This window comes from Sander lucioperca, chromosome 5 (assembly GCF_008315115.2).
Source record: "Sander lucioperca isolate FBNREF2018 chromosome 5, SLUC_FBN_1.2, whole genome shotgun sequence".
In the NCBI taxonomy this organism is placed as follows: Eukaryota; Metazoa; Chordata; class Actinopteri; order Perciformes; family Percidae; genus Sander; species Sander lucioperca.
In genome coordinates this window covers 40,578,804-40,602,319 of record NC_050177.1, presented here as the reverse complement: position 1 = coordinate 40,602,319, position 23,516 = coordinate 40,578,804, and the positions used below count along the sequence as shown (strand labels likewise).

General features: G+C 43.7%; 2 protein-coding genes across 9 annotated transcripts in view; one reads left to right on the top strand and one right to left on the bottom strand.

Annotated features, from left to right (window-relative positions):
- Positions 1–168: 168 nt before the first annotated feature.
- On the bottom strand, positions 169–16,755 carry bicra (BRD4 interacting chromatin remodeling complex associated protein). 7 transcript variants are annotated; one of them, XR_004897401.1, is made up of 16 exons: positions 16,641–16,755; positions 13,014–13,059; positions 12,866–12,911; positions 12,257–12,322; positions 9,944–12,016; positions 9,565–9,753; positions 6,938–7,558; positions 4,781–4,967; positions 4,566–4,663; positions 4,270–4,410; positions 4,110–4,159; positions 3,867–4,015; positions 3,681–3,775; positions 3,475–3,595; positions 1,384–3,366; positions 169–1,258 (listed from the first exon to the last, which is right to left on the bottom strand). XR_004897401.1 is itself a non-coding variant. In XM_036001420.1 (15 exons), exons 2-15 carry the CDS (start codon positions 13,052–13,054, stop codon positions 1,583–1,585), a joined length of 5,661 nt encoding a protein of 1,886 aa, XP_035857313.1. In that variant the 5' UTR covers positions 13,055–13,059; positions 16,641–16,755; the 3' UTR covers positions 169–1,582. The 7 variants fall into 7 exon arrangements, 6 of the variants coding, with proteins under 6 accessions (XP_035857313.1, XP_035857314.1, XP_031142862.1 ...); XM_036001420.1 differs by having other exon boundaries at positions 169–3,366; XM_036001421.1 differs by having other exon boundaries at positions 169–3,366; positions 3,475–3,580.
- A 3,263-nt stretch (positions 16,756–20,018) lies between these two features.
- The window catches only part of napab (N-ethylmaleimide-sensitive factor attachment protein, alpha b), a 12,155-nt gene continuing 8,657 nt past the window's right edge, over positions 20,019–23,516 (top strand). Inside the window, exons 1-2 of one of the 2 annotated variants that reach the window (XM_031287008.2) lie at positions 20,027–20,277; positions 23,387–23,404. In XM_031287008.2, the coding sequence (XP_031142868.1) occupies positions 20,066–20,277; positions 23,387–23,404 (230 nt within the window). In that variant the 5' untranslated portion in view covers positions 20,027–20,065. Of the gene's footprint in view, positions 20,278–23,386; positions 23,405–23,516 lie in introns of both variants that reach the window. The other variant, XM_031287009.2, reaches the window with a different exon arrangement.

The following is a 23,516-nucleotide window of genomic DNA, read 5'->3' as shown; positions in this document are numbered from 1 at the left end:
AACCTTCAGGCGATGAAGCGCACAAACCAGCCCTACTTTTCCACTTGTATGCTCCGCCTGCTGGCACACCCAGCACCATCCCCATCACACGGCACTCCTCAGTCACCGTTAGTCATTCAAAAGAATTTAACCCTGAAGCTAGACAAAATGACTAGAGGACCTGCGACGTTTCATAAAAGAAGCAAGGTTTAATTTACAGTTTTACTAAATGTACATTTCTTTTTAAAAAGTGTCATTATACACAATAAATACAATACAAAATTAATCTGTAATACTATACTTCAAATTCTCTTACGGTCTTTTTGTACATTATTATTGTTCCTTTTTTTTCCCCCCATTTCAATGCTTGTGCTGCGTTTGTGTTTGAATTGTCCACCAGGCTTAAAAAAAAAAAAAAAAAAAAAAAGAAAAGACAAAAATAATCCAGATGGGAGGCAGGGATACAGTGGCAGAAAGATGAAACAAACTGAGAACACAGAAAATCAACAGTTAAAACTGGCCTGCCCCCTGCTGACTGAAAGCATAAAGTCCTAACCTGGCAACAAAAGCAACAGGGGGACAGGTGTGTATCTGTGTGTGTGTGTGTGTGTGTGTGTGTGTGTGTGTGTGTGTGTGTGTGGTCTAAAAACAAGAACCAGGAAAATCATCATCAACATCAGAAACAGAGAACTGAATTTCCTTACAAACATTTCATTTACATCTTGACAGCACAGTACTGCAGTACCCAAGAGAAGTCAAAAAGGAAAACAACTTCACAAATTTTTCAAAAAATGATTTTCTCGACATGTTTTACTTTTTTTAAAAATGCATGCGATATGAAATGCAGTTATGATGGAGGCTGCGGATAATTGATCTTTCCAGACAAAGAATAGTTGCCTTGTGAGCAGTGTAACTATGGAAATGGATTCTTGATAAAAGAGGTGGCTGGGTCAATTTAGCGTGTGCTGTTTGCATCTGTCAAGAGAATCCCATTTGGTTGTATGTATTATGCCGTTTTGCAGTAAGAACCTGGTCGTGTTCCCTTCTGTCTCTCAGCTGCACGTAGCCAAGTTAAAAAAAAAAAAAAAAAAAAAGTTGTTGACTTCTTAACTGTTTAAATGAGCTGCCTGATGCTCATTGAGACACCGTTTAAACCAGCAGAAGAACCGCTGTGGATAAGAGACTGGTGCTCAGGCCACATGAAAGGAATGTAGGAATACTAAAATGAGAATGAGAGAAAAGATCAAAAGTGAAAAAGGAAGAAAAGAAAACGAGAACACCACCCTCTGACAATGACTGACAGTCTTGTTAATCGAGCTTGGCTGAGGGGAACGCGTACAAAAAAAAGCCAGGCGTCTTCAAGTCTGCAGTTCACAAACAGTTTTACCTTTGACCACCCTTCGCTTATTATCTTATTTCATGACGGCTCTACCTCGGGCTGTAAATGACAAAGAAATGTCTGGACAATTCAAAAGGACAAACAAAGCCAACACAGCTTGGCAGAGTAGTACAGTGATACTGTTCCCCCCCCCCCCTTCCCCTGCCTCCATATCTGTCTCTCAGTCGCTCCCCCTTGTCAGTCTGGCCCGGGGCTGAGGGGCTGTTATCTGCTTTGCGTCTGGGACACCAGGCTGCCATTGTGGCCCCGGCCACCGACCTGAGGGTGCTGGGCCAGGGAGGAGGATGCGGAGGCAGAGGAGGAGGGTGGTACTGAGGGTCTGTGGGACGAGGCTGCCGAGCCCCCGGGGCGCTGGCTTTGGTGTTGCTGGGACCTGCTGTGGCCCCCTTTAATGTGGTGGCCACGGGCCGAGGGCTCCTGCTGCAGGTTCAGGATGCTGTCGATGGCGCACTGCAGGTGCTCGTTCAGAGAGTCGTCCGGGGGGCTGCCGCTGGAGAAGCTGGCGTTGTCCATGTCGGGGGAGTCCGACTTGCAGCGTTTGGCAGGAAGCAAAGAGTCTCGCGTGAAGGAGGACTCTGGGGAGGGAGGCCCAGGGGCATGCTGGTCCATTCGGAACGTCCCGCCGGCCCTGTGTCTGTTTTTCCCGCTTGCCCTCTTGTATTTACTTACATCTGTCTCTTGGTCTGTGTGCTCCTCCCCTCTCTCCTTGGCCCCCTCCCGGTCCAGGAGCTGCGGGTGATGGTGGTGCTGTGTGGTTTTGATACCACGGTTGAACACCTCGTCCATTTCGTCCAGCCCCTGCATTGCACTCCTTAGACGGCCCGCTTCGTGGCTCGACTCTGTGTGAGTGTGCGAGGCGTCCCGGCCTCGTTTCTCCACCTTCACACTGGCTATAACTGTCCGCTCTGAGGGGGGGGATGAGGCCTCGTGCTGGGGGGGTGACGGCGTGGGTCTCGGGTAGGACAAACCTTCGTCCCCTCCCCCTGGGACGCCGGGTCTGACCCGGGGACTAATGTTTTCCCGGTAGGTTTTCCGAAGGGGGAGACGGCATGTCGTCGGCGAGGGCGTGGCAGCGGGGGCAGAATTGTGTTTGACCCCACCCCCGTCGTGGTGATCCAACGACCCATTCACTTGAGTGGAAGAGGAGGAGGAGGAGGACAACGACCAAGTGTGGGAGGAAGAGGTAGAGGAAGATGGGGCTGCGTTGGGGGGAACATTACCTCTCAGTGGCGGGTTAGACTGAGCGCTTGCTGTGGTGACCAATGAGGCAGAGGGAGCAGTGCATATGGGAGACTGAGTTCTGATTACTGTGGGAGGGGGCGTTGACAGGGGGCGGGGCTTTGGGTGCAGTCCAGCAGCTAGGCCCTGGGGCTGAGTCTGAGGCTGGGATGTGGACTGGCCGCTCTGCTGGGGCTGAGGTGTGTGCACGGGGTCTAAGGCAGTGTTGTGGACCACCTTGCTGAACCCCGTCTGGTCCTGCTTGATCTTCAGCTTCAGGCCAATCCTCCTGCGAGCCTCGTAGGTCTTCATCGGCGGCTTGCTGGTTCTCTGCGGCAGGGCGTCGTCGTCGTCGTCGCCGGGCGACGCTGCCGGAGCGCGACTGAAGGAGGAGCTCTGGCCGGCGGGTTCGGCCAGCCTGCCCGCTGCAGCCGGAGGCGGGGGACCGCCGCTGGACCAGGACACAGAGGCTCCGCCGCCGCCGTGCTTTATTACCAGTTTGGTAGGGGGGAAAGGGGTGGCGGCGGGAGGAGGCGCTGGAGCCGAAGCAGGAGCAGGGACTGGAGCTGAAGCAGGAGACGGGGACGGGGTGGGGGCAGGAGGAGGGTTTGGGGCGAGGTTTGGGAGAGGGGCTGGGGCCGGAGCTGCAGGCGCCGGGGCAGGGACAGCAGCGGCTCCACCTCCACTCGCTGACGGGGGCTCAGCAGGAGGGGCTTTCTGTTGGGATGAAACTACACTCTCCAACATGCGCGCATTTGCCACAAACTCCTCTGCAATGAAACAAACACAATTATATCGTTAGCATACACCTAATTTAGATCGAGACAACCACAAAACAAGGGTTGGGTATCAAAACCCATGTAAAGGTGCTAGGGTACCTGGTCTCTCCTTGGCCAAAATCCTGTCCTGGCTCAACGCGATCTTCTCCTCCTGAATGAACATCCGGTCAATCATCACCATCTCTGCCGAGGGGCCAAGTCTCTGCTCAGGTTTAAACACCAAAAAACCCATCGGTTCAATATCAATTCAGGACAAAGAACACGACGGGAATGTGTATGGTGAGAATGCTGGTTTATAAACTTACTTTTGACTCTGCAAAGAGCAGGTGGCGATACTTGTCCAGCATTGCCTGGGTCCTTTTCAGCAGATGGCAGGAGACCGTCTCAAATTCATCATCCACTGTGCAAGAGAAACAACGTGTTCATGAAGATTGTGAAATAGGGAAAATATGGTACCAAACTGTTGCACTGGAAGCTATGGAGTGGGTTACCTTTCTGATAGTCTTGAGAAGAGTTGGCAGTTCCCTGGTAGAGATGGTAAGGCAGCAGTCTGTGCATCGTGTCCTCAAAAGAGTAGAAAGGAGCACTGTAGTTTGGGTGAAGCACAGAACCCTGCTGTTTCCTCAGCTGTTCCAGCATCCTGCAGGGAGGCATGTATAAAGAAATGCGGTTTACAAAAACTGCGTTACGAGACAGGTAATGTAAGCCAATAAAAATGCGTTCGCAGCACACACCTGGCTTCTTTGCTGGGCTCTGCACTGAAAGGCATCTTCATTGTTGTTGTCTGTGACGTGAACAAATGTTTAACAAAGAGATTACACCTTCAGGCTGAAGCTTAAAAGTGTGAGGCAGTTTTTTTTAGGACCTTGCTAACATGCAGTGACAATCCTTTACCTGAGTTTGTACTGGAGCTGGAGCTGGGGGCTGTGGAGCAGGCATCTGAGTAAGACTAGTACCTAACACCTGTATCTGCATCCCACCTTTCCCCAGAGTCATCCCTCCCACTGAGCTGATCACCCCTGGCTTTGGCTGAACCTGTAGGGGAAAATCAGGAGACGAAATACATGTAAGTACACATTTTTAAATTCAGTATGGAATGGTGGGAGATTGTAAAACAGCTAGCACACAATGCACAATGAACCACCACGCCATGTCCTAGAAAGGAATTGGCTTTGAGATGTTATTTGTACCTGTGCAGGCTGGGTAAGGCTGGCAGGAGTGACAGTCTGATTCACCATTGCTCCAGCTGGCCCTTGGGCTCCTGAGAATACCTGTAAGTCACTTGATGCTAAAACGAGAGGAAAGAAACCATTAAAAAAAAAAAAAAAAAAAAAAAAGGGGAAACACTTCAAGGTGTGCATAGGGTCCTGCCGTCAGGCCTCGTTGGGGATAAACTGGGTCTAACCTGTAGCAGGAGTTTTGACAAGCACCGACATCTGCTGCAGCACTGGGGGAAGCTGAGCAGGCGGACCGGCGCTGGCCGATGACGCAACCGCCACTTTATCAACAGGCACATCTTGCTGGGAGCTGAACGGACCGGCGGCTTGAGGCTGAGCAGCCTGCTTGGCCTGCAGAACGATGCTCTGCTGCACCTGAGGACACATAGGGACAGTTTGGTACAAAAGAAAATCCTGGATAAACCAGTTTGGTTTCCTACAGCCTATCCGTCTCTCCTGCTTCGCACTGGTAAGCTGATCAAGCCTACCGTCAGCTGGTAATGATGCTCACTAGGGCTGAGTGATTCATCGTTTTCAAATCGATATCGCGATTTGAAAGAATGCGATTAGCTAATCGCGAAGACCACGATTAACCGAATGGGAATTATTTAGTCGAATGTTTGGTGTAACATTTGGTTTAACATTTTTTTATTCCTCTTTTCATTATTATATCTACTGTTTTTTCAAAAGATAAATGCTGGAATAATGTTACATATCACAGATTGTTTACAGAAATGTCCTATTTTCAGTGGCTCTTTCAATTATTTTGTATTGCTTTATTTAACATGATCGTAGAAGGTGCAATATTTAGATAAAAAAAAACGCAAATCGAATCGTAATATCTGGCAGGAAATTGGCAATTTGATTTCCCCCCCCAAATCGTTCAGGCCTACATCTCACCAACTCTTTTATTATACTATACTAGACTATGTTAATATGTTTCATTGACCATTGCAATATAGTCGGTTATATTAAGATTATATTGCAATATATCTGCTGCTATTAATCACACCACTGTCACTTTATCACGTCATCTATCTCCAAATCCTCTACATGGTTTGTAGTTTGTTTTTTATTCTATTTTAGTTTATGTTCATCTCAATATTTATTGCTGTTTCTTTCTATACTTCTGAATGTATCTCTGTTGTTTCTGTCGTACTGCTGCAACAACAACCGAGCGTCCCCGTCTGGGAACAATAAACGCGGATCTTATCGCCGTAAAGGAGTAGGAAAACATATCAGGTATACTATCCTATTGCAAGTAGTAATTTATGGGATGTTTTTGCCCTCTTTTCAATATAAAAAAGGAACTCATTTGAATGGTGGAAAATACACACAGCCACATATATGCATTGCATGTATTACATTCCACAACAGTACGAGCTGTATCAGATAAAACACACCGTACAGTTAATGTTGTTCTGAATGTTGCAAACCAGCTCATATTTCTACTCACTAGAGCTGCAAAGATAAATCCATTAGTTGGCAACAATTAAATGAATCGCCAACTATTTTGATAATCGATTTAAGTAAAAAAAATGTATGAATAAAAAGTAAAATTCTTTGATTCCAGCTTCTTAGATGTGATTTTTTTCTAGTTTCTTCACTCCACTGTGACATTAAACTGAATATCTTTGAGTTGGGGACAAAACAAGACATTTGAGGACGTCATCTTGGGCTTTGGGAAACACTGATCCACATTTTTCTGACATTTTATAGACCAAACAACTCAACGATGAATCGAGTAAATGATCGACAGGTTAATCGACAAAGAAAGTCATCGTTAGTTGCAGCGCTACCGCGCACATTTACTGGCATATAGCAGAGATTGAAGGTGCTCTAAGCGATGTCACGCGTTTTTTAGGCTACAACATTTTTTCACACACAGCAAACATCTCCTCACTATCCACTAGCTGCCTGTCCCCTGAACACACTGTAAAAGAAACGCGGTCTCTGTAGACAGCCCAGGCTCCACAGACGGCAACAAAAACAAACTACGCCAACCTGCACCATGAAACATAACAAACAGAGTTCCAGCCAATAACCAACAAGAAGGATTTTGGGGTGGGGGTTGGGGGGTTAGTGCGCGAAAGCACGGAAGGAAGGGGGAGGGGACGGGATGAGGAGGAGGGAGGGGCGCGCTAGCCTCCGTTTTGTTTGACAATACTTTGAACGTCAACAAGAAGTGACGTCACCCAACATCGCTTAGAGCACCTTTAATCATTCTGAAATACAGGAGGGTGAAAAAGCAGCATGGGAAGTCAAAATACACATGACTATTCTACTGGCGAGACCGCTCATTGGGTGCATGTTCCATAACAAGTTTTCATGAACTGGGACAATACCTGGTGTAGCTTGTCCAGCAGCTGTTTCTGCTGAGGCGAGGGCTGGCTGATGGCCGACAGCGTCTGAATCTGTGCAGCGACCAGCTGCAGGTGGTGCTGGTGCTCGGCTGTCAGGCCCGGGATTGGAACCTGGGCTTTGACTACAGCAGCGGCAGAAGTGCTGACAGGAGGAGCGGTGAACTGGTGTGGTGCGGGCGGCGCAGGGGGAGGAGGCGGCTTGGGCGACTGGGACAGCGGAGGCATATCTTGTTGATAAGGGGCGGGCTGAGAGGCCGGCCGCGGCTGAGGCTGCAGCTGCAGCTGAACCTGAATGTGTGCGTGCTGGGGCTGGCCCTGCGGAGCCGGCTGGGGGGACTCCGCCATCTGGTTGTGGACAATAAAGAGCTGCGGGTGAGAGGAGGGGGTGCATGAGCGGGAGGGCGTTTGGGACTGTGGCTGAGGCTGGGAGGGAGGACGCGACTGCTGCTGATGGTGCGGTGACTGGATGTGCTGGCTCAGAGTGAGAGGAGAGTGGGAAGGCTGCGGGCTGACCGCCACTGGGGGCGCCGAGGCGTGAGTGGACAAGGCCGCGGAGGGGGACATGCCCTGGATCAGGGACTGCTGATGTCCACTGGAGGGCACCTGAAGAAGTGGAATTACTTGTTTAGTTCAAGAATGCAGACAAATATTTTAACACAGGAGGAAATCAGAAGATCAAGCGCAGAAATCACACACTCCAAGTTCTGCATGCACACAGTATAGTAAATATGATTAATAGTACATGGTTCAACGTTTGACTAGATACTTCAAGGACAAATCCGGTGCAAAATGAACCTAGGGGTTAATAACACATGGGTACCGAGTCGACCGTTCTCTGGGATGTGTTTTCATGCTAATCGAATGTGACCAGTGTGAGCGCAAACCGCTAATTAGCTTGTAACGCTAATAGTCGGGGCACTGGTAAAGTAAAAAGAAATCGCTATTTTATACCACTAACAAGGCTCAAAATAGCACCACACTTCCACGGTAGCATAATGAGGGTCCCTACATGTAAACCGAAGCATTGAGAACTCTGTAAGTATACAGAGTTTATTAAAAAGATGGCGGGCACCATCTTGGGAAAACAGTCCGACCAGTTGAACCCCAAACGCCGTGCTTGAGCTATGTTACTGGTTACACGGTGTTTGAAGTGTGGTGATATTTTGAGCCCTATTAGTGGTATAGAAATAGCGATTTCTTTTTACTTTCGCGTGGCCCCGACAACTAACGTTATAAGCTAATTAGCGGTTTGCGCTAAAACTGGTCACATTCGATTAGCATGAAAACATATCTCAGAGAACGGTCGACTCGGTACACGTGTTATTAACCCCTAGGTTCATTTTGCGCCAGATTTGTCCTTTAATAGGGCTGGGCGATATGGCTCGATATCAGAATCTTAACAGGAATCAAAATATATTTTGCATGATTATATGTTAAATTCCTGAAATGATGTTTAATACAATGACTAAACAGTCCATTGTTATTTCACAAGACATAACTCTTTACACATGTAAAACAAACCCCTCAATTACTTATTATTGTTGGGGTGTAATCATACTTTGCTTCAAATTGTTGATTTGCACAACGGTAAAACGTTAACACATGATCAATATTATCACAATTCCACTGAAAATCAATATATGGAATTATCGCCCAACCCCCGACAGAAAATCACACAAACGTGGATAAAACGACACCAAACAATACAAAAGCAAAAGTGTTAGACTTTCAAATCTAGTAGTTGCTGAACTTAAAGTAATAAAAGCCCACTGATTTTTTTTTCTAGCGTTTGAGGAGGATTACACATAAAAAGGGGAGCAGTGATCAGTTGGCGAGCCAAAAAAGAAAAACAGTTGACAAAAGCAAGAAGTCGAGAGATCTGCGGGCCTGTGATGGAGAGGTAGGAGGTGATCTGAAGACTTCAGGGACTGGGGGAAGGGAGCATGAATTATCGTTTGGGGGTACAACACTGGTCCGACTAGAGGTCACAAGGGGGAGTGGCACTGTGAGCACATGAGAGTCTAAACGATGAGTGCGGGGTTGAGAGGTGTGGTTGATTGATCGGTCATTGGTCAGTAATGCAACAGATGAAGGTGAGCTGATTGATTCTGATTGAGCAGAGTGTTAGTAAATAGGTGAAGGAGATGCACTTGGCACCTTGGTAGCTCTACTATTAAAAGCATGAGCATGGTTTTTGTGTTCTGTTACAAAATACATAAAGCGGAATGGATGAAAAGCATACCAAATTAGTTTAACAATTTCAGTTAAAAACAAGAACTGGAATGTGATTGCCAGTTCCGCATTCTATAAGAGGTGCACACAGCTATATGTCGAAAAAGGACAGAGACTGACACACAATACATGTGGAAAGCTGGAATGACCATGCCTTTACATATAACAGAGCGGTGTTAGAAACACACAGAAGCTGCAAGCGAGACATTTCTGAGCTTAAGAATTGCATAGCAACTGTGAGAGCCATGGAAGCAATGACTAATGCAGAAGGGAAGGACAGAGCAATGACAGGGAAAGGTAAGATACCCTAACATTGTGGCGGCAGCAGCAGCAGCAGCAACAAGTGGGTGGGGCTTAACATAAAGGGGCATTTCTACCTGCTTTACCACTGCTGCCATGTGGGAGGGGCCAGGGGAAGGGCTGTGGCTCTGACCCACCCAAGAGTCAGTTAAATGGCTGTCATGGACAGAGGGGGCCGGAGCAGTGACGCTGTTGCTGCTGACGATTACAGACGCTGGAACGCCAGCAGAGGGGGTGGACTCATTCTCTGTTTGGTGGTGCTGCTCCTGATAGGAGTACATTTACCATTTCAGGACGAGGGAAGGAAAGGAGGAGGGGGATTGGAGGGAAGGGGGAGTAAAATAGTAAACCAAAGAGGGTCAGACCAAGATAACACTCCGTGCATGTTATTTTTTTTTAAGACAATGTTAAAACTGTACATAATTAAAGCACACACGCAAAGAGTGGAACACTGACCTGTTGCAGGAACATCTGCAGAGACTCCTGGCTCAGGATCATACTGGAGCCCTGGTTGGTGAACAGTAACCTCCCTGGACTATGCTGAGCATGATGGGGGACCAGCCCCACTGCTGTGACAGAGGACGAGGTGGGCACAGACATGGACGGAGAAGAGGAGGGTACTGTGGTAGCCGTGGACACAGAGGATGCCGTTTGCATGGCGAGGATAGAGGATTGCGGTGCATGCTGCTGAGTGGGATGGGCAGCCTGGTCCGTGGCGCTACCCAGCACAGTAACACACTCTCCGGGCTGGCCCTGAGCCATGGTCGCTGCTCCTGTGCTGCTGGGGACTCCGCCTGGCTGAGGCTGCAGGGCTGGCTGAAGGCTGACTGCGGGGCTCAGCCCCTCCACCTGACTGAGCATGGTCAGGGAGTTCTGGATGGGCATGCCCTGTATGACTGTCTGGGCATGACCTGAGACAGTGTGGGTCTGGGTCTGGCTTTGACTCTGGGCCAACGAGACGGGCATCTGAAAGAGGGTGGGCGTGCCCATCTGGCCAGGCTGGAGCTGGATAGATCCAGAGAGGATGTGGGCAGCCCCGGGGTGGCCCTGTGAAGTCAACACCTGGCCCAAGTTGATGTTCTGGTTTGCAGTTAAAATCTGGTTTGCGATGAGCTGTCCACCAGGACCCTGACTAGTTATGATGTGCCCCCCAGGGTGCTGGGTCAGGATCTGCCCACCTGCTTGTAGTTGTGGCAGGAGAAACTGGTGGTTCTGACCTTGCAGAACTGTCTGAGAGGGAATAACGATGCTGCCCTGTTGGTTCAACAGGTGTACGCTAAGAGGCTTGCCCGATGGTTGTGCTGCTTGTTGCTTGAATAGGGTTTGTTGAAACTGAGGGCCTTGTGTTGAGGCCTGAGTACTCAGGACAACGTTAGAACCTGGCTTTCCTGTCAGGAAGGCTACATTCTGAGCAGCGGAAACTGGAATTTGCTGCAGCCCTAGAGCCTTGTGGGCGTCGTTTTGCAGCGGTTGGGGTGCTGGCTGTGGCTGCTGCTGCTGTTGTTGCTGTTTGAAAAGTTTCGGTTGGATGGCTCCCCCCTGAGGGGGTTTAGGCTGAATGGGTGTTGGTGTGCGCTGGATGATCACGTTCTGCATGATTTGGCCTTGGGTTTGTGTCTGGTGTCCAATTCCTGAACTTAGAGTGGTGCTGCCAAAGCCCACAAGCCCAGCAGGAGTCATTGTGCCGCCACTGCTGCTGTTTGTGCTGCTGACACAAACAGCCGGTCCATTTAAAGCTGGAGATCCCAAAGTGGCTTTGTTACCTTGGATCAGAAGTCCACCCCCTGAGCCTCCAAGCCCTGCCTGAGAACCAGCACCTGATACATCTGGCCCAGACTGGTGCAGCTGGTAACCGCCCATGGCCTTAGCTAGGATTGGCTGCCCAGACTGATTGATAGTCATGACTGTAGGCTGACCCACAACCTGAATCTGTCCGATACCCAAATGTCCAGACTGACTCCCATTAGGAAGAGCTTGGAGACTTGAAATGGGCTGAAGTGTCACATTTCCCAGGCCCACAGGCTGCATAAATGGCTGAACACTAATGGCCTTGTTCATGACCTGGGATTGGAGTTGAAGGCCCTGCTGAGCAAGCACTGACCCCAGCATGTCAGCTGCGGCATTGGGAGGAGTAGCAGTGGTGCTCGGGCCTGACCCAGGGAAAATTGCTGCTGCTCCCCCAACACCTATGCCTACACCAACAGCAGTGCCTCCAGCCCCAGAGAGGCCGGCATCAGGCAGTGTCTGTACCACCTGCGTAAGGCCTGGAATTCCAAAGGAGCCCAGGTCCAGCTCAGCCTCTGCCTCCTGTAAGCTTTGCTCTGTGATGTTTGCTTCAGCCAAGCTCTGCTGCAGGATGTCGCATGGCTCGTGATTTGTCCCAATGCCATTGCTCCCACCTTCACCACCTGGGGATCCTCCCAGGATGTCATCATCCTCCAGGAAGTCCAGGTCAACACTGACTCTGGGTAGGCCGGCCGGCTCGTTGGCCGACAGCTGGACTGCAGGCTGGACCTCTGGAACATGGCCCTTAAAGGAAAGCAGGAAAGAAGTGAAACCAGGTGATGGATGAATTTGAGGGCTAGATGTGATGGTGAGACGTGTACCTGAGTCAACACAGAAATGCAGACATGAAACCCCCACAAAAAACTCTTGCAAATCAAAGCTTGTAGAGTGTAGATATGTTAGTGGAAAGGGAGGGTATTTGGAGATGCATGCTACACAGATGGATAGAAAACAGGAGGAGGAGGATTGGGGGATTTTACTCACCCCAGTGGTAGAGAAGAACGAGCTGGAGGGGTCACTCGAACCATCCAATAGGTCGTCAGTGTCCAACTACAGACACACCCACCCAGGATAGGACAGACAGAAACCAAAGGCACCCAAACCAGCAGGCAAAAGCCACCAGGACAGAGAAACATACAGACCATCAAACAGAGGAGGAGGGCAAGGAAAGGACAGAAAACGGTCCAGAGAACCCAGATTGTAAAGAACCAGTGAAAAGATAAGCGACAGAAGGGCAAAATGAAAGGAATAACACAGAGTTGGGAAGCGTTAGTATCAGCGTTTCTCATTTTGTGAATTAGCCTTATAAAAAGGGAAGGCAGGCTGAAACCATAAATGGTGTCATCAAAAAGCAAAGACAACCATTAAGCCGAGGAAGCAGTAACAGAACGAATAAATGAAAAAGCAGCAAGGGAAGTGGGTTTCAGGGTGCATCACGTAATCCGGAAGTGACTTAAACACAAAGTCATGCGAGCCCCAACTACAGTGCACACAATTAAGACTCCTCGTCACAATTACAAACCCATTTTATGAACCTATTAATCACAAGCCAAACATGTGTCTTTGTTCAGTTTTTTTCTCTCTCATACTCACATGGGTCTCAGATCCATGAAGAAAGTCATTGAGAGCTTCTGGGTCACTGCAGGAGAAAACAACGTGATTCACAGCGGTAAGACAAGACGAAAGAGTTACGACTGTTGAATATAAAACTGATCTTGCACTGCATCACACAGCAACTTACCAAATTACATCTAGAAGGCACCTGCCATCTTCATCATCCATGACAACTGTTAAGGATTAAAAAAAAAAGGTTTTAAAGTCCATTGACAATTTGTTTTCATTATCAATACTTCTTAAAAAAAAAAAAAAAAAAAAAAGAAAAGAAACACAAAACATTACCCCTTCCCCAAATGAATATTTCCAGCTATATGTTCACAGTAGAGCTGAGCAATATACTGATATTATATCAATATCGTGATATGAGACTAGATATCGTCTTAGATTAGACTTAGATCATAATATGGTATAATTAATGGTATAAGTCTTTTCCTGGTTTTAAAGGCTGCGTTACAGTAAAGTGATGTCATTTTCTGAACTTACCAGACTGTTGTAACTGTTCTATTATTTGCCTTTACCCACTTAGTTATTATATCAACATTACTGATGATTATTTATCTAAAATCTCATTGTGTAAATATTTTGTGAAAGCACCAATAGTCAACACTAAATTATTGTTGCGGTATCAATATCGAGGTATTTGGTCAAAAATATCGTGATATTTGATTTTCTCCATATGGCCCAGCCCTAGTTCACAGTTCTATTTCTATCATATTACAATTATATATTATAACACTTTTTTGTGTGCTATTCCAGCTAGCTCCATATTTGGTTATTTGGTTGTTTAGTGGGACAGTGAGGTGCTGATTTAGATTTTGAAAGGAGTTACCCACATCTGACGATGAAAAACTAAAAAAACTGCAAAATGCTCCTCTGTCTCAGTGCGACAAGGAGAGATGTCACATGGTTATACATGATCAGCAATCATTTTATAGTCAAGAATTAAAATGACATTTGTTGGATTCTTCAAGCAAAGTTCTGCCCAATATCATTATATATCATCATTATTATTATTTTAGCATGGATGGTTCTTTTTCTGTTGTTACGCTGATGCTATACTGCTCTTGTACTTACTTTGGAAAACACTGATTGATATTTTTTTCCCCCCACAATTTGCTGATATTTTATAGACCAAACAACTAATCCAATAATCGACAATGAAAATAATCATTAGTGATAGCCCTATATACTAGAACTACAAAAAAAAACACCCAAACTACCACAGAAGATGATAATATGTTCGAAATAACTTTTAATTAAAGCTTCTTAACCCTCGGGTCAAATGTGACCTATTAAAAAACAAAAAACATTCTATATCAGAAATTTGTAGGGCTGCCACCTCTTTGTCGATTAGTTGACTAATCGGTCGTTGTGGTCTTAGTCGACTAAGATTTCTTTAGTTGATGAGTCATTTTTTATGCTTATTCATGCTTAATTACTCATTTCCAAGAAACTAATGAGCACATTTCTGGTAAACATAAGATTTAAAGTAGTGCTTTTGCAGGATTAATTGTGGAGAAAGTCAGTTTTACAGATGGTTGTGCTTTTCTAGTCTTAACCACCTCTCAAAGAGCACAGCTCTGTCGATTACATCAACTAATCGATTAAATCGACAAAATCATATAAGTGTTAGTCGACTAAGAATTTCTTTAGTCGAGGACAGCCCTAGAAATTTGGGTTTCTTTCAACCAAATTTTCAAAATAAAAGTAATGTGGATGGTTCCCTACAACGCTCTTCACAAGTAAAATAAATGATCAGTTCACTACTCTCTTTGAATTTGCATGTTTAGTCAATTTTATATAATTTGAGAAAAACTAATTGATTAAAGAACGTTGAAAAGAATGACAAAAATGTCGAAAAAAAATTTAAAAAACGGTGCAGATCAAAACGACAAAGACGGGAAAAAGTGACCAAAAAAACTTGGATAAAAGTGACAAAAACGTTGGGGGGGAAAAGCGACAAAAAAAAATGCCCAAAACAAAGTTTATTTTAAACAACGGGAAGACAACTAATTACTCTTTGATAGTATGGTGTACCAGTAGGTTAATTAGCTGATACCAAGTACCGATCCGATACCAGTGTTTAATTAATTAGCTTCAGTGTGTGGAAGTGACTGGGATAATTCTTACATGCCTTACACATTCACACTTTCCTAAAATTGTAAAACAAAATGCAACAAGTAAATATATAGATATAAATGTAGGAAATTGTAATTTATTATTAAAATAATTACTTGTGCACCAGAAACTTGCCTTTTTTTTTTTTTTTTTTAAATGAACAGGAATTATAATTTAGCAACAAATTGTTCAAAACTTAACCAGGAATTAAAATTCCAATATACAAACATAGAATTGAATCGACTGGCCCCATTGTCACTGATATACCCGACCCAGCTATTTGAGTCGATATCGGCCCAATATCTGATGTCAGTATCGGATCGAAACATCCCTAGTTTATATTTTAATTTGTACTCTTTCCGATTTGGTACCGAAACTGCTGTAAGCCTACAACCATATTTTGAATATTGTTTTTAAATCCACAACTGTGTTTTTCACATTCAAAAGATGAGTAATAATGACTCAAAGCATTACATCACGTAGGGCTTACTGCTGTCACACATCTCTGGAGCTTGCAGTAGGTCTTGTGAAAATTAAGCAAGGAAAGAGGCAACATATGCAACTACATGAACACGTATACTTATTACAGTAAGATATGGGTTCAGATTTAACACATAAGACCATCTTTATCATCAGTTGTATGTGTATGTTAACATGTATTTCTTTGTATACATACAAGAAAACCTTCTAAACAAACCTGCTGTTATGAACTCAAGAGATCAAGCAGCAGTTATGTTTGCTACCACTGAGAAAACAGCGGCTGGCAATAGACAACAAACTGAAAACGCGCGGTTTTCACACAGCCTGAAAATAGAGTGCGGACTCTCGCTTTATTAAACACCAAGTCTTAACAACTGTGCATAGCACTCCCAACTAAACCAAAACAACATGCCCAAACACAAACATAACCGTGGTTATGAGGGGGCGCATCCCCAGTTGCCGCTCTAAAAAGGCAGTGGATTGTAGCCATTACTCGGTCAGAGCAGTCAGTGCGCAGGATATGAATGGATACTGCAAGCGGCTTGCTACATGCTAGCTAGTGTTTTCAAAGAGCGTTTGCATGCATATTTTGCCGATTCGTTACAATACACAGTATATAACAGCTACGCGACTGACTTAAGACTCTAATTTGATTAAACGTTTAATTTCAAAACCCTGTTTCACCTCTATTTCCAGCATTTTGATGCATCTGGGTTGCATTTCGTTAGCCTAGCTAGCTAGCTTGCTAAGCCAACCCAGCTATCAACAATATTCAGACGCACAGCTAGCTTGAGCCTTTGACATTCAAAACAAACCACCGAGTGACACAATTTTAACACTCGTATTGCACAGCGGCACCTCGATTCAACCGACACCTAACAGTACTGTTTGCTTAGAAGTGTAAACGCAATTGCGTAGCGAGCTATCTCTCTCCTTGCAAGCAAAATATGAGTAAATGTTGGAATAGTCTTGGATGAGGGGGTATGCTTGGGAATTCGGTTGAAAATGGCTATGTTTGCCGGGACGTGCAGCAACGTGGCGTTTCGGTTGCGATAGCTGTGCAGTTTGCGGCATCGCTGCAGTGCGCGAATATTGCAGCTTTGTTACAATTATTTGGATTAATAGAGAAATCTCTACATTGTAACAAACTCACCCGAGACGATAGAGGTGCAGGCAGCGCGGGGTCTCCAGGACAGCCTCGCACGGGCTGCTGTACAGGACCCAACTACAGGCAGGAAACAGGAGACTTCCGTTTTGCCTGAGTGAAATCTTATACTTCTTCTTCCTTGGATTTTAACTGTAGCTTGTATCCTTAATGTTGCACTACTGACATCTTCTGGAGTTAGTTACCTCGTACGGTGTCCAGTCATAATAAATCCATGGTCCAGTATGTCCGATTTCCCTCATTATGAAGCTAACCAAACATCTTCTGACTTCCACTTTCACCACACTCCACTAGGCCTAATGTTCTTTCCTGTGCTCCTGTTATCCAAATAGTTTCTATTTGTTTTCTAATTTCTTCCAACATGTCCTGTATTTTATACATATTTCCTGCAACCAACAATCTCATGCTGTACAGTTTCTGTAGAGTAGCCTATAAAGCCCAATATTTCTCTCTGAAATGTAGTGGAGTAGAAGTTTAAAGTAGCATACAATAAAAAATACCCAAGTACTGAAGTACAGTACTTGAGTAAATACACTTAGTTACATTCCACCGCTGACTTTCTTAGAACGTTTTTCATTCTTTTGAATATTTGTCCTTTTAAGTGAAGTTGGTCTGGTGTGCTTTTTTAGGATGGTATCTGAGATTAAAAAATACAAAACATCTGTGCTTGTGCAATGTGCTGGGTATCATTCAAATTATTTTGATAGAGCCTACTGGTACGATATTTTTCCTGCATGACTCTACGACGTGAAATGTTAGTCAGCCAATCAGCAGAATTATTAGATCTTGGTAGAAGCATGCTGCATGCTTATTGGCTCACTGACACTGATGAGATTGACTCCTTAGGTATTGACATTTGGTATTTAACGACAATATGTCAGATACTCGATATTATGGAAGCAATTTGGTCTGTGAAGTATTGGAGTTTCGTACCCAGCCCTATAACTGCCAGGCCTTGTTTGGTTTCCCTAATTAATAGTAAAACGTCAAGACATTATCATCAAAGAGGACATTAAATATGTTTCTGAGAAGCTATGGGGACAAACTTACACATACAGCACTTAGAACGAAAGGCTTGCACAGTTTTTAAATATTTGTGGACAAACTGTCCAATTAGACAAGGTTTGGGACATTGGAAATTTAGGGACTTTTCCTCATAATGGCTGTCAAGCTAATGATAGTGTTTAAAACCATAACAGCCTGCACATAGCCTGCAGAAAGTCATCCTGATCCAAAGCTTAAACTGGAGTGTTGAACAACAGAGGCTGGCCAGATAAGTTAGTACAGGGAGCTTTTTATAGACAGCGTGACTTGTGTAAGATTTTGCATCTCCAACTGTTTTGGGAATGCTTTGCTGATCAGCACCCGATGGAATCATATGTTCAGGAAAAGTCTCCTTTTTAATGCTGGAGGGTGACTCAATGCATGTCATCTGGTAAAAGGCCTCCATAATCTACCTACTACAATCACGATTTCTGGTCACTTACAGAGCAAGAAAGTATTTGGCCATCTGACACAAAATACAACAAGATCATGTTTGGTCCTATGGCATCGATATATTGGGTATGTTGTGGCAAGACCTTAAATAACCCAATGATGCTTAAGCTGAAACGGTAGGCCTACAACAAACATATTCCACTACACTGAAACATATCACAATTGTCATTTAAAAGAATCACAACACAGTTATGAATCAATGTAACAAAATATCCTTAAAGGTCCTATGACATGCTGTTTTTGGATGCTTTTATATAGGCCTTAGTGGTCCCCTAATACTGTATCTGAAGTCTCTTTCCTGAAATTCAGCCTTGGTGCAGAATTACAGCCACTAGAACCAGTCCCACAATGAGCTTTCCTTAGTATGTGCCATTTCTGTGTCTGTAGCTTTAAATGCTATTGAGGAGGAGAGAGGGGGGGCAAGGTGGAGGGTGGGGGTGTGGCCTTGACCAACTGCCACTTTGCTTGTTTGCAAGCCATGATGTCTCTCTCTTTCTCATGGGCGGGCCACATTCTCTGGGCGGGCAAAGCAGAGAAAGGGGAGGTAACCTTTCCCCTTATGACGTCATAAGGAGCAGATTCCAGATCGGCCCATCTGAGCTTTAATTTTCTCAAAGGCAGAGTAGGATACTCAGGGCTCGGTTTACACCTATCACCATTTCTAGCCACTGGGGGACCATAGGCAGGCTGGGGGAACTCATATTAATGTTAATAAACCTCATAAAGTGAAATTTTCATGCCATGGGACCTTTAACCTGCAGGTGCTTTGCAGTCATCACACTTCTGATAAGCTGTAGTAGGCTACATTTTGACTTTGTTTGACTTCTTTACATATTTTGTGCATAAAACGTAACTGTTGTAAGATGATCTCCCTATATAGTATCATAGTGGATTATTAAGCAGGGCCGAGAAACAATAACCCAAAGTCCCATAGATTCAGCAGAGTTGATAAGCATCCTGAGAGGAAATAAATACAACATAGTCTACTTCTACAACTGTCTTTACATAATTTACTTATACAAATCATCATTACATGACATATAAGCTTAATAGGACAACTTAAATAATATTACAATTTAATTCACAAATGGAAGGTTGGGGTTGTCAGCCCTGTCACTGACTCAGCACCCCGCAGCCTTTCAAAGGGTAAGCAGGTACAGTATACAGCCAATGGCAACTCAAAGTGCTTTACACTGAAAGACAAAATATAAAAGTATAAGCATAACCATGAGAACAAAGCATAAACTACAAATATAAAAATACAGTAGCCATCAACACAATGTACAAGAAACAAAAGTCATACTATACTTGGCTCTATATCCTTTTTTTTCTTGTCCTTTCTCACAACAATTTTGGACGAGTGTACATGGATGTATGCGTATTACAATACCTAGTATTACCATATTCAGCTTAATAGATGTCTTATTTTATATGGGAAATCTTAACAGCCATATATCTGCTGTAATTAATACAGTAGTGTAATAGGAAAGCATCATATCCATATATGTACTAAGTGGAAAAACAGAAAGCCTACTTCCACTGGGTTTATTAATAAAATAAAATACTTCTTACTGCAAAACTTGGAAGATCACATTTTGTTATAACTTATAAGAAGTCATTGCCCAGGATGTGACCTGCTAAATATCTTTTAAAAGGCTATGTGTATGTATTTTTCTTATATGCTTCATATAGTCCCCTGTAATTGTAGCTTATTTTTAAATAGTTTACTTACTGTTACGCTTTTCTTTTAGATATGTTATATGTGATGATTACATTGTCAGCATTGTTTTTTCTTGTCTCAGTCATGTTTTGTTCTTAAATTTAAAAAAAAAAACACACAAAAAAGTCCATTCACCAAACAATTACGAAGAGCACCTGAATGCAGCAGCTTCCGTGTCAAATGACAGGACAGGGACATGTCAGGTGACGTGACAAACCAAAACCCGCTGTTGCTGCTAGCACCTATTAGCAAGTTTGTTGACTTTAGCATTTTCTCGTTCTTCCCTCAACATAAGAGCAGTGACACGAAAATGGACAATAGCGGAAAAGATAAAGAAGCAACGGCTTTAGTGGCCGAGGCTGAAAAGAAAATGAAATCATCGCAGTCGTTTTTCGGAGCGATGTTTGGGTGAGTATGTCAGTTAGCTTCTGTTGCTCATTTTGTCAAAGCTAGAAGGCCAACTAAGCGGAAGATAGATAGCTAGCTGACCGGTTACCACCAGATATGAAGGCAGCAGGACCAAAACAAATGAACGCCACTGTACCACTGGGCTTCTTTGTATCTAACGTTAGCGTCAAGTTGTTGTGGTCAATGTTGTGCTAGTGTGGTCAACGCTGCAGTTTATCTAGCGTTATATGTGTAACGTTAACGTTATATTCGAGTATAACTTAACTGTTATTATATAAGTCTAACAAATAAAAAGTGGTATGCACCAGGGAACGAGGCTCAAATGCCAAGTGTTGCCGTATCTTTATATCTTTATAACGCCAGGTGCTGATGAGGTTATAATCGAAATGATTCGTGTAACATTCCAAGTAATTCGCACATAATGTACACTGACTATTAGCTGGGGTAATGCTGCCATAGCGCCATCTACTGGGGGAAATCTTGCAAGGTCACTCTAGTCTGTAGGCGCTAATCACATGTCTGCATCGCATTTGTTTACAATAGCAGAGAGGAACGGGTTTGGGAGTTGCATCAGACAGTAAGTTAAGCCCTCACCCACCAACACAGCTGAGCATGGATGTAACAATCCAGATTCAGATTCAGTTATTACAGTGGGTTTCTGTTTAACTCAGAAACGTGCGTGCATGACCAGAGTTAGATAAGATAGAAGATAAGTCTTTATTGATCCCCATCAGGTTGCAGCAGAACAAGGACCGAAGTATAGATAGAGGAGTAAAAGTAGTATTATATATATATATATATATATATATATATATATATATATATATATATATATATATATATATATAAGTTTAGTATGTAAACAGTAGACACCAGAATAATATATAATGTGTTTAAGGAATGATACCTAGTGTTGTCTGTATTAATATCAGAATTAGAATCCGGTTTATTGCCAAGTACTGTACGGTTGTTTTCACATAGTAGGAATTTGCTTTGGAGTTTTATTGCATAACATAAACATAGTAAGAGAAAAGGAAATTAACAATAAAAGAAAGTAATGCAAAAGTAAAGAGACATGAAAGAGAGAGAATTACAAAAAAATATGAAATAATACTATAAAAATGTGTATATATACGAATTAAAATGAAGGAGCTGTGCCGTTTTTAAGAAGTAGTAGTAGTAGAAGTAGTAGTAGTAATGTGCAGAAATGTGCAAAGTTGTCCATGGAATGTGCAAAGTTTCACAACATAGTAGAAATATAAGCAAGTAAGTAAAATTTATTTATAGAGCACTTTTCACAGGTAAAAATTACAAAGTGCTTTACATGGAACATACAAGATGATACATAATAAAACACAGTTAAAATCCCAAAGTAATACAGAACAAATAAGTGCAGACAGGTCAACCAAAGGCCTGTGTAAAAAGTTAGGTCTTTATCTGATTTTTTTAAAAGAGTCCACAGAAACAGCAGGTCGCAGGGAGGCGGCAGAGCGTTCCACAGTCTCGGTGCTGCGGACTCAAAAGATCCATCACCACCGCTCTTAAACCGGGTGTGTGGAACACTCCATAGTTTTAACATATTAGACCTAGAGAGTGTGCTGACAGTGTGTGGTGACAGTAGGTCAGCCACATACTGTACGCAATGCTCTGTGTGTTAGCGTGAGAATTCCTTTGGTACAGTCAGTATAGTAATGTGTAATATATAGACTAATAGAATAGATGTATTTAAAAGCATATCATGGCATATCAGCCATATGAGGATGAAATGCAGTAGGAGTTTGGGAGTGTCAGACTGTGGTGAAGCTTGAAGATGCAGGTGTCCCTATATAATTGGGTCTGGGTCATTTTCCTGGGATTTAGATCATTATCATGGTATTGAAAGTAGTATTCTGATATTAATATATTCAGCACAAAATGGCCACAAATTGAATGTAACATCACATATGTAGGGCTGGGCAATATATCAATATCATATCACATCGATATACGAGGCTAAATATCGTCATGAATTTTGGATATGGTGATATGGCACGAGTGTTGTCTTTTCCTGGTTTTAAAGGCTGAATTAAGTGATGTCATGTTCTTCATTATTTGCCTTTAACCACTTAGACATTATATCCACATTATTGGTGATTATTTATCAAAACTCTCATTGTGTAAATATTTTGTAAAAGCACAAAAAGTCAACCCTACAGTATCGACATTGATGTATTTGGTCAAAAATATCATGGTATTTGATTTTCTCCATATCGCCCAGCTCTAATATAATGCGTATTGTAATGATGTCCACTGGGTTTCCCTGTCATGCATGAAAAGATGCATGTGTTGGGTAAAGGATGATTTTATGGTCCTGCGGAGGCGCCACGCAGAGCTTTCGCCGTAGCCTACGTAAAGGCTGTGTCATGCTTCTGCGTCAACTCCACGCCGTAGCTCCTACGCCGTCGTGACCCTTTTGGAGTTCTGCGTCGGGGCATTTCACCGCCATAACGCTAGGGGGGTGTCGCCTGTGTCTGTGTCGCACACCACCGAAACGGTACTCAGAATGGCAAACCCCCATAGACTGTCGTGCTAAAATATTAATCTTATTTGTTTGGCCTTTTCTTGCTTAGATTTTGTAAAAAGTATGGAGAAATAGACACAGTAAAATCCATTGACCTAGTTACTGAAAATAAGTCTGAGGTTATTTGCGAGGTGTCTGCCAGCCAGTTTATGTTATGTTAGCAAGCAAACTTTAGCACAACTGCCCACAAAGTACTGCTTGCTGGTGACGTTCTAATTTCAAAACGTTACTGACATATAGACACTTTACAAACGGATAACCCCGTCATTGTAACCAAAGTATAGAGTTTATTTGCAAAGCTTATGTCAGTGAACTAGCATGTTGCTACTCCTCACACTAGGCTGCTTGAAACACCGACTATCAACACACAGGATGAGTTGACCAATCACAGTCCTTGCGGTCTGCGTCGCCTCGATGCAAAGTTACAGATTTTACACACTAACACTAACCCTAACCCTAACCACACATTGCACTGCACGTTGTACTGTGTATGATTGTGTGTGTGTGACAAATAAAAGATGTCTTCTTTCTTCCTCTTCATTACATCAGAAAAACCTCTTCACAACGGTAAAACAATAACTTGAATAGAATCATCATATATTTTTTTATTTAATTTTTTTTTTTTTTTTTTTCAAATGATTAAGATTTGCTCAGAATGATTCATTTGGACAACACAATT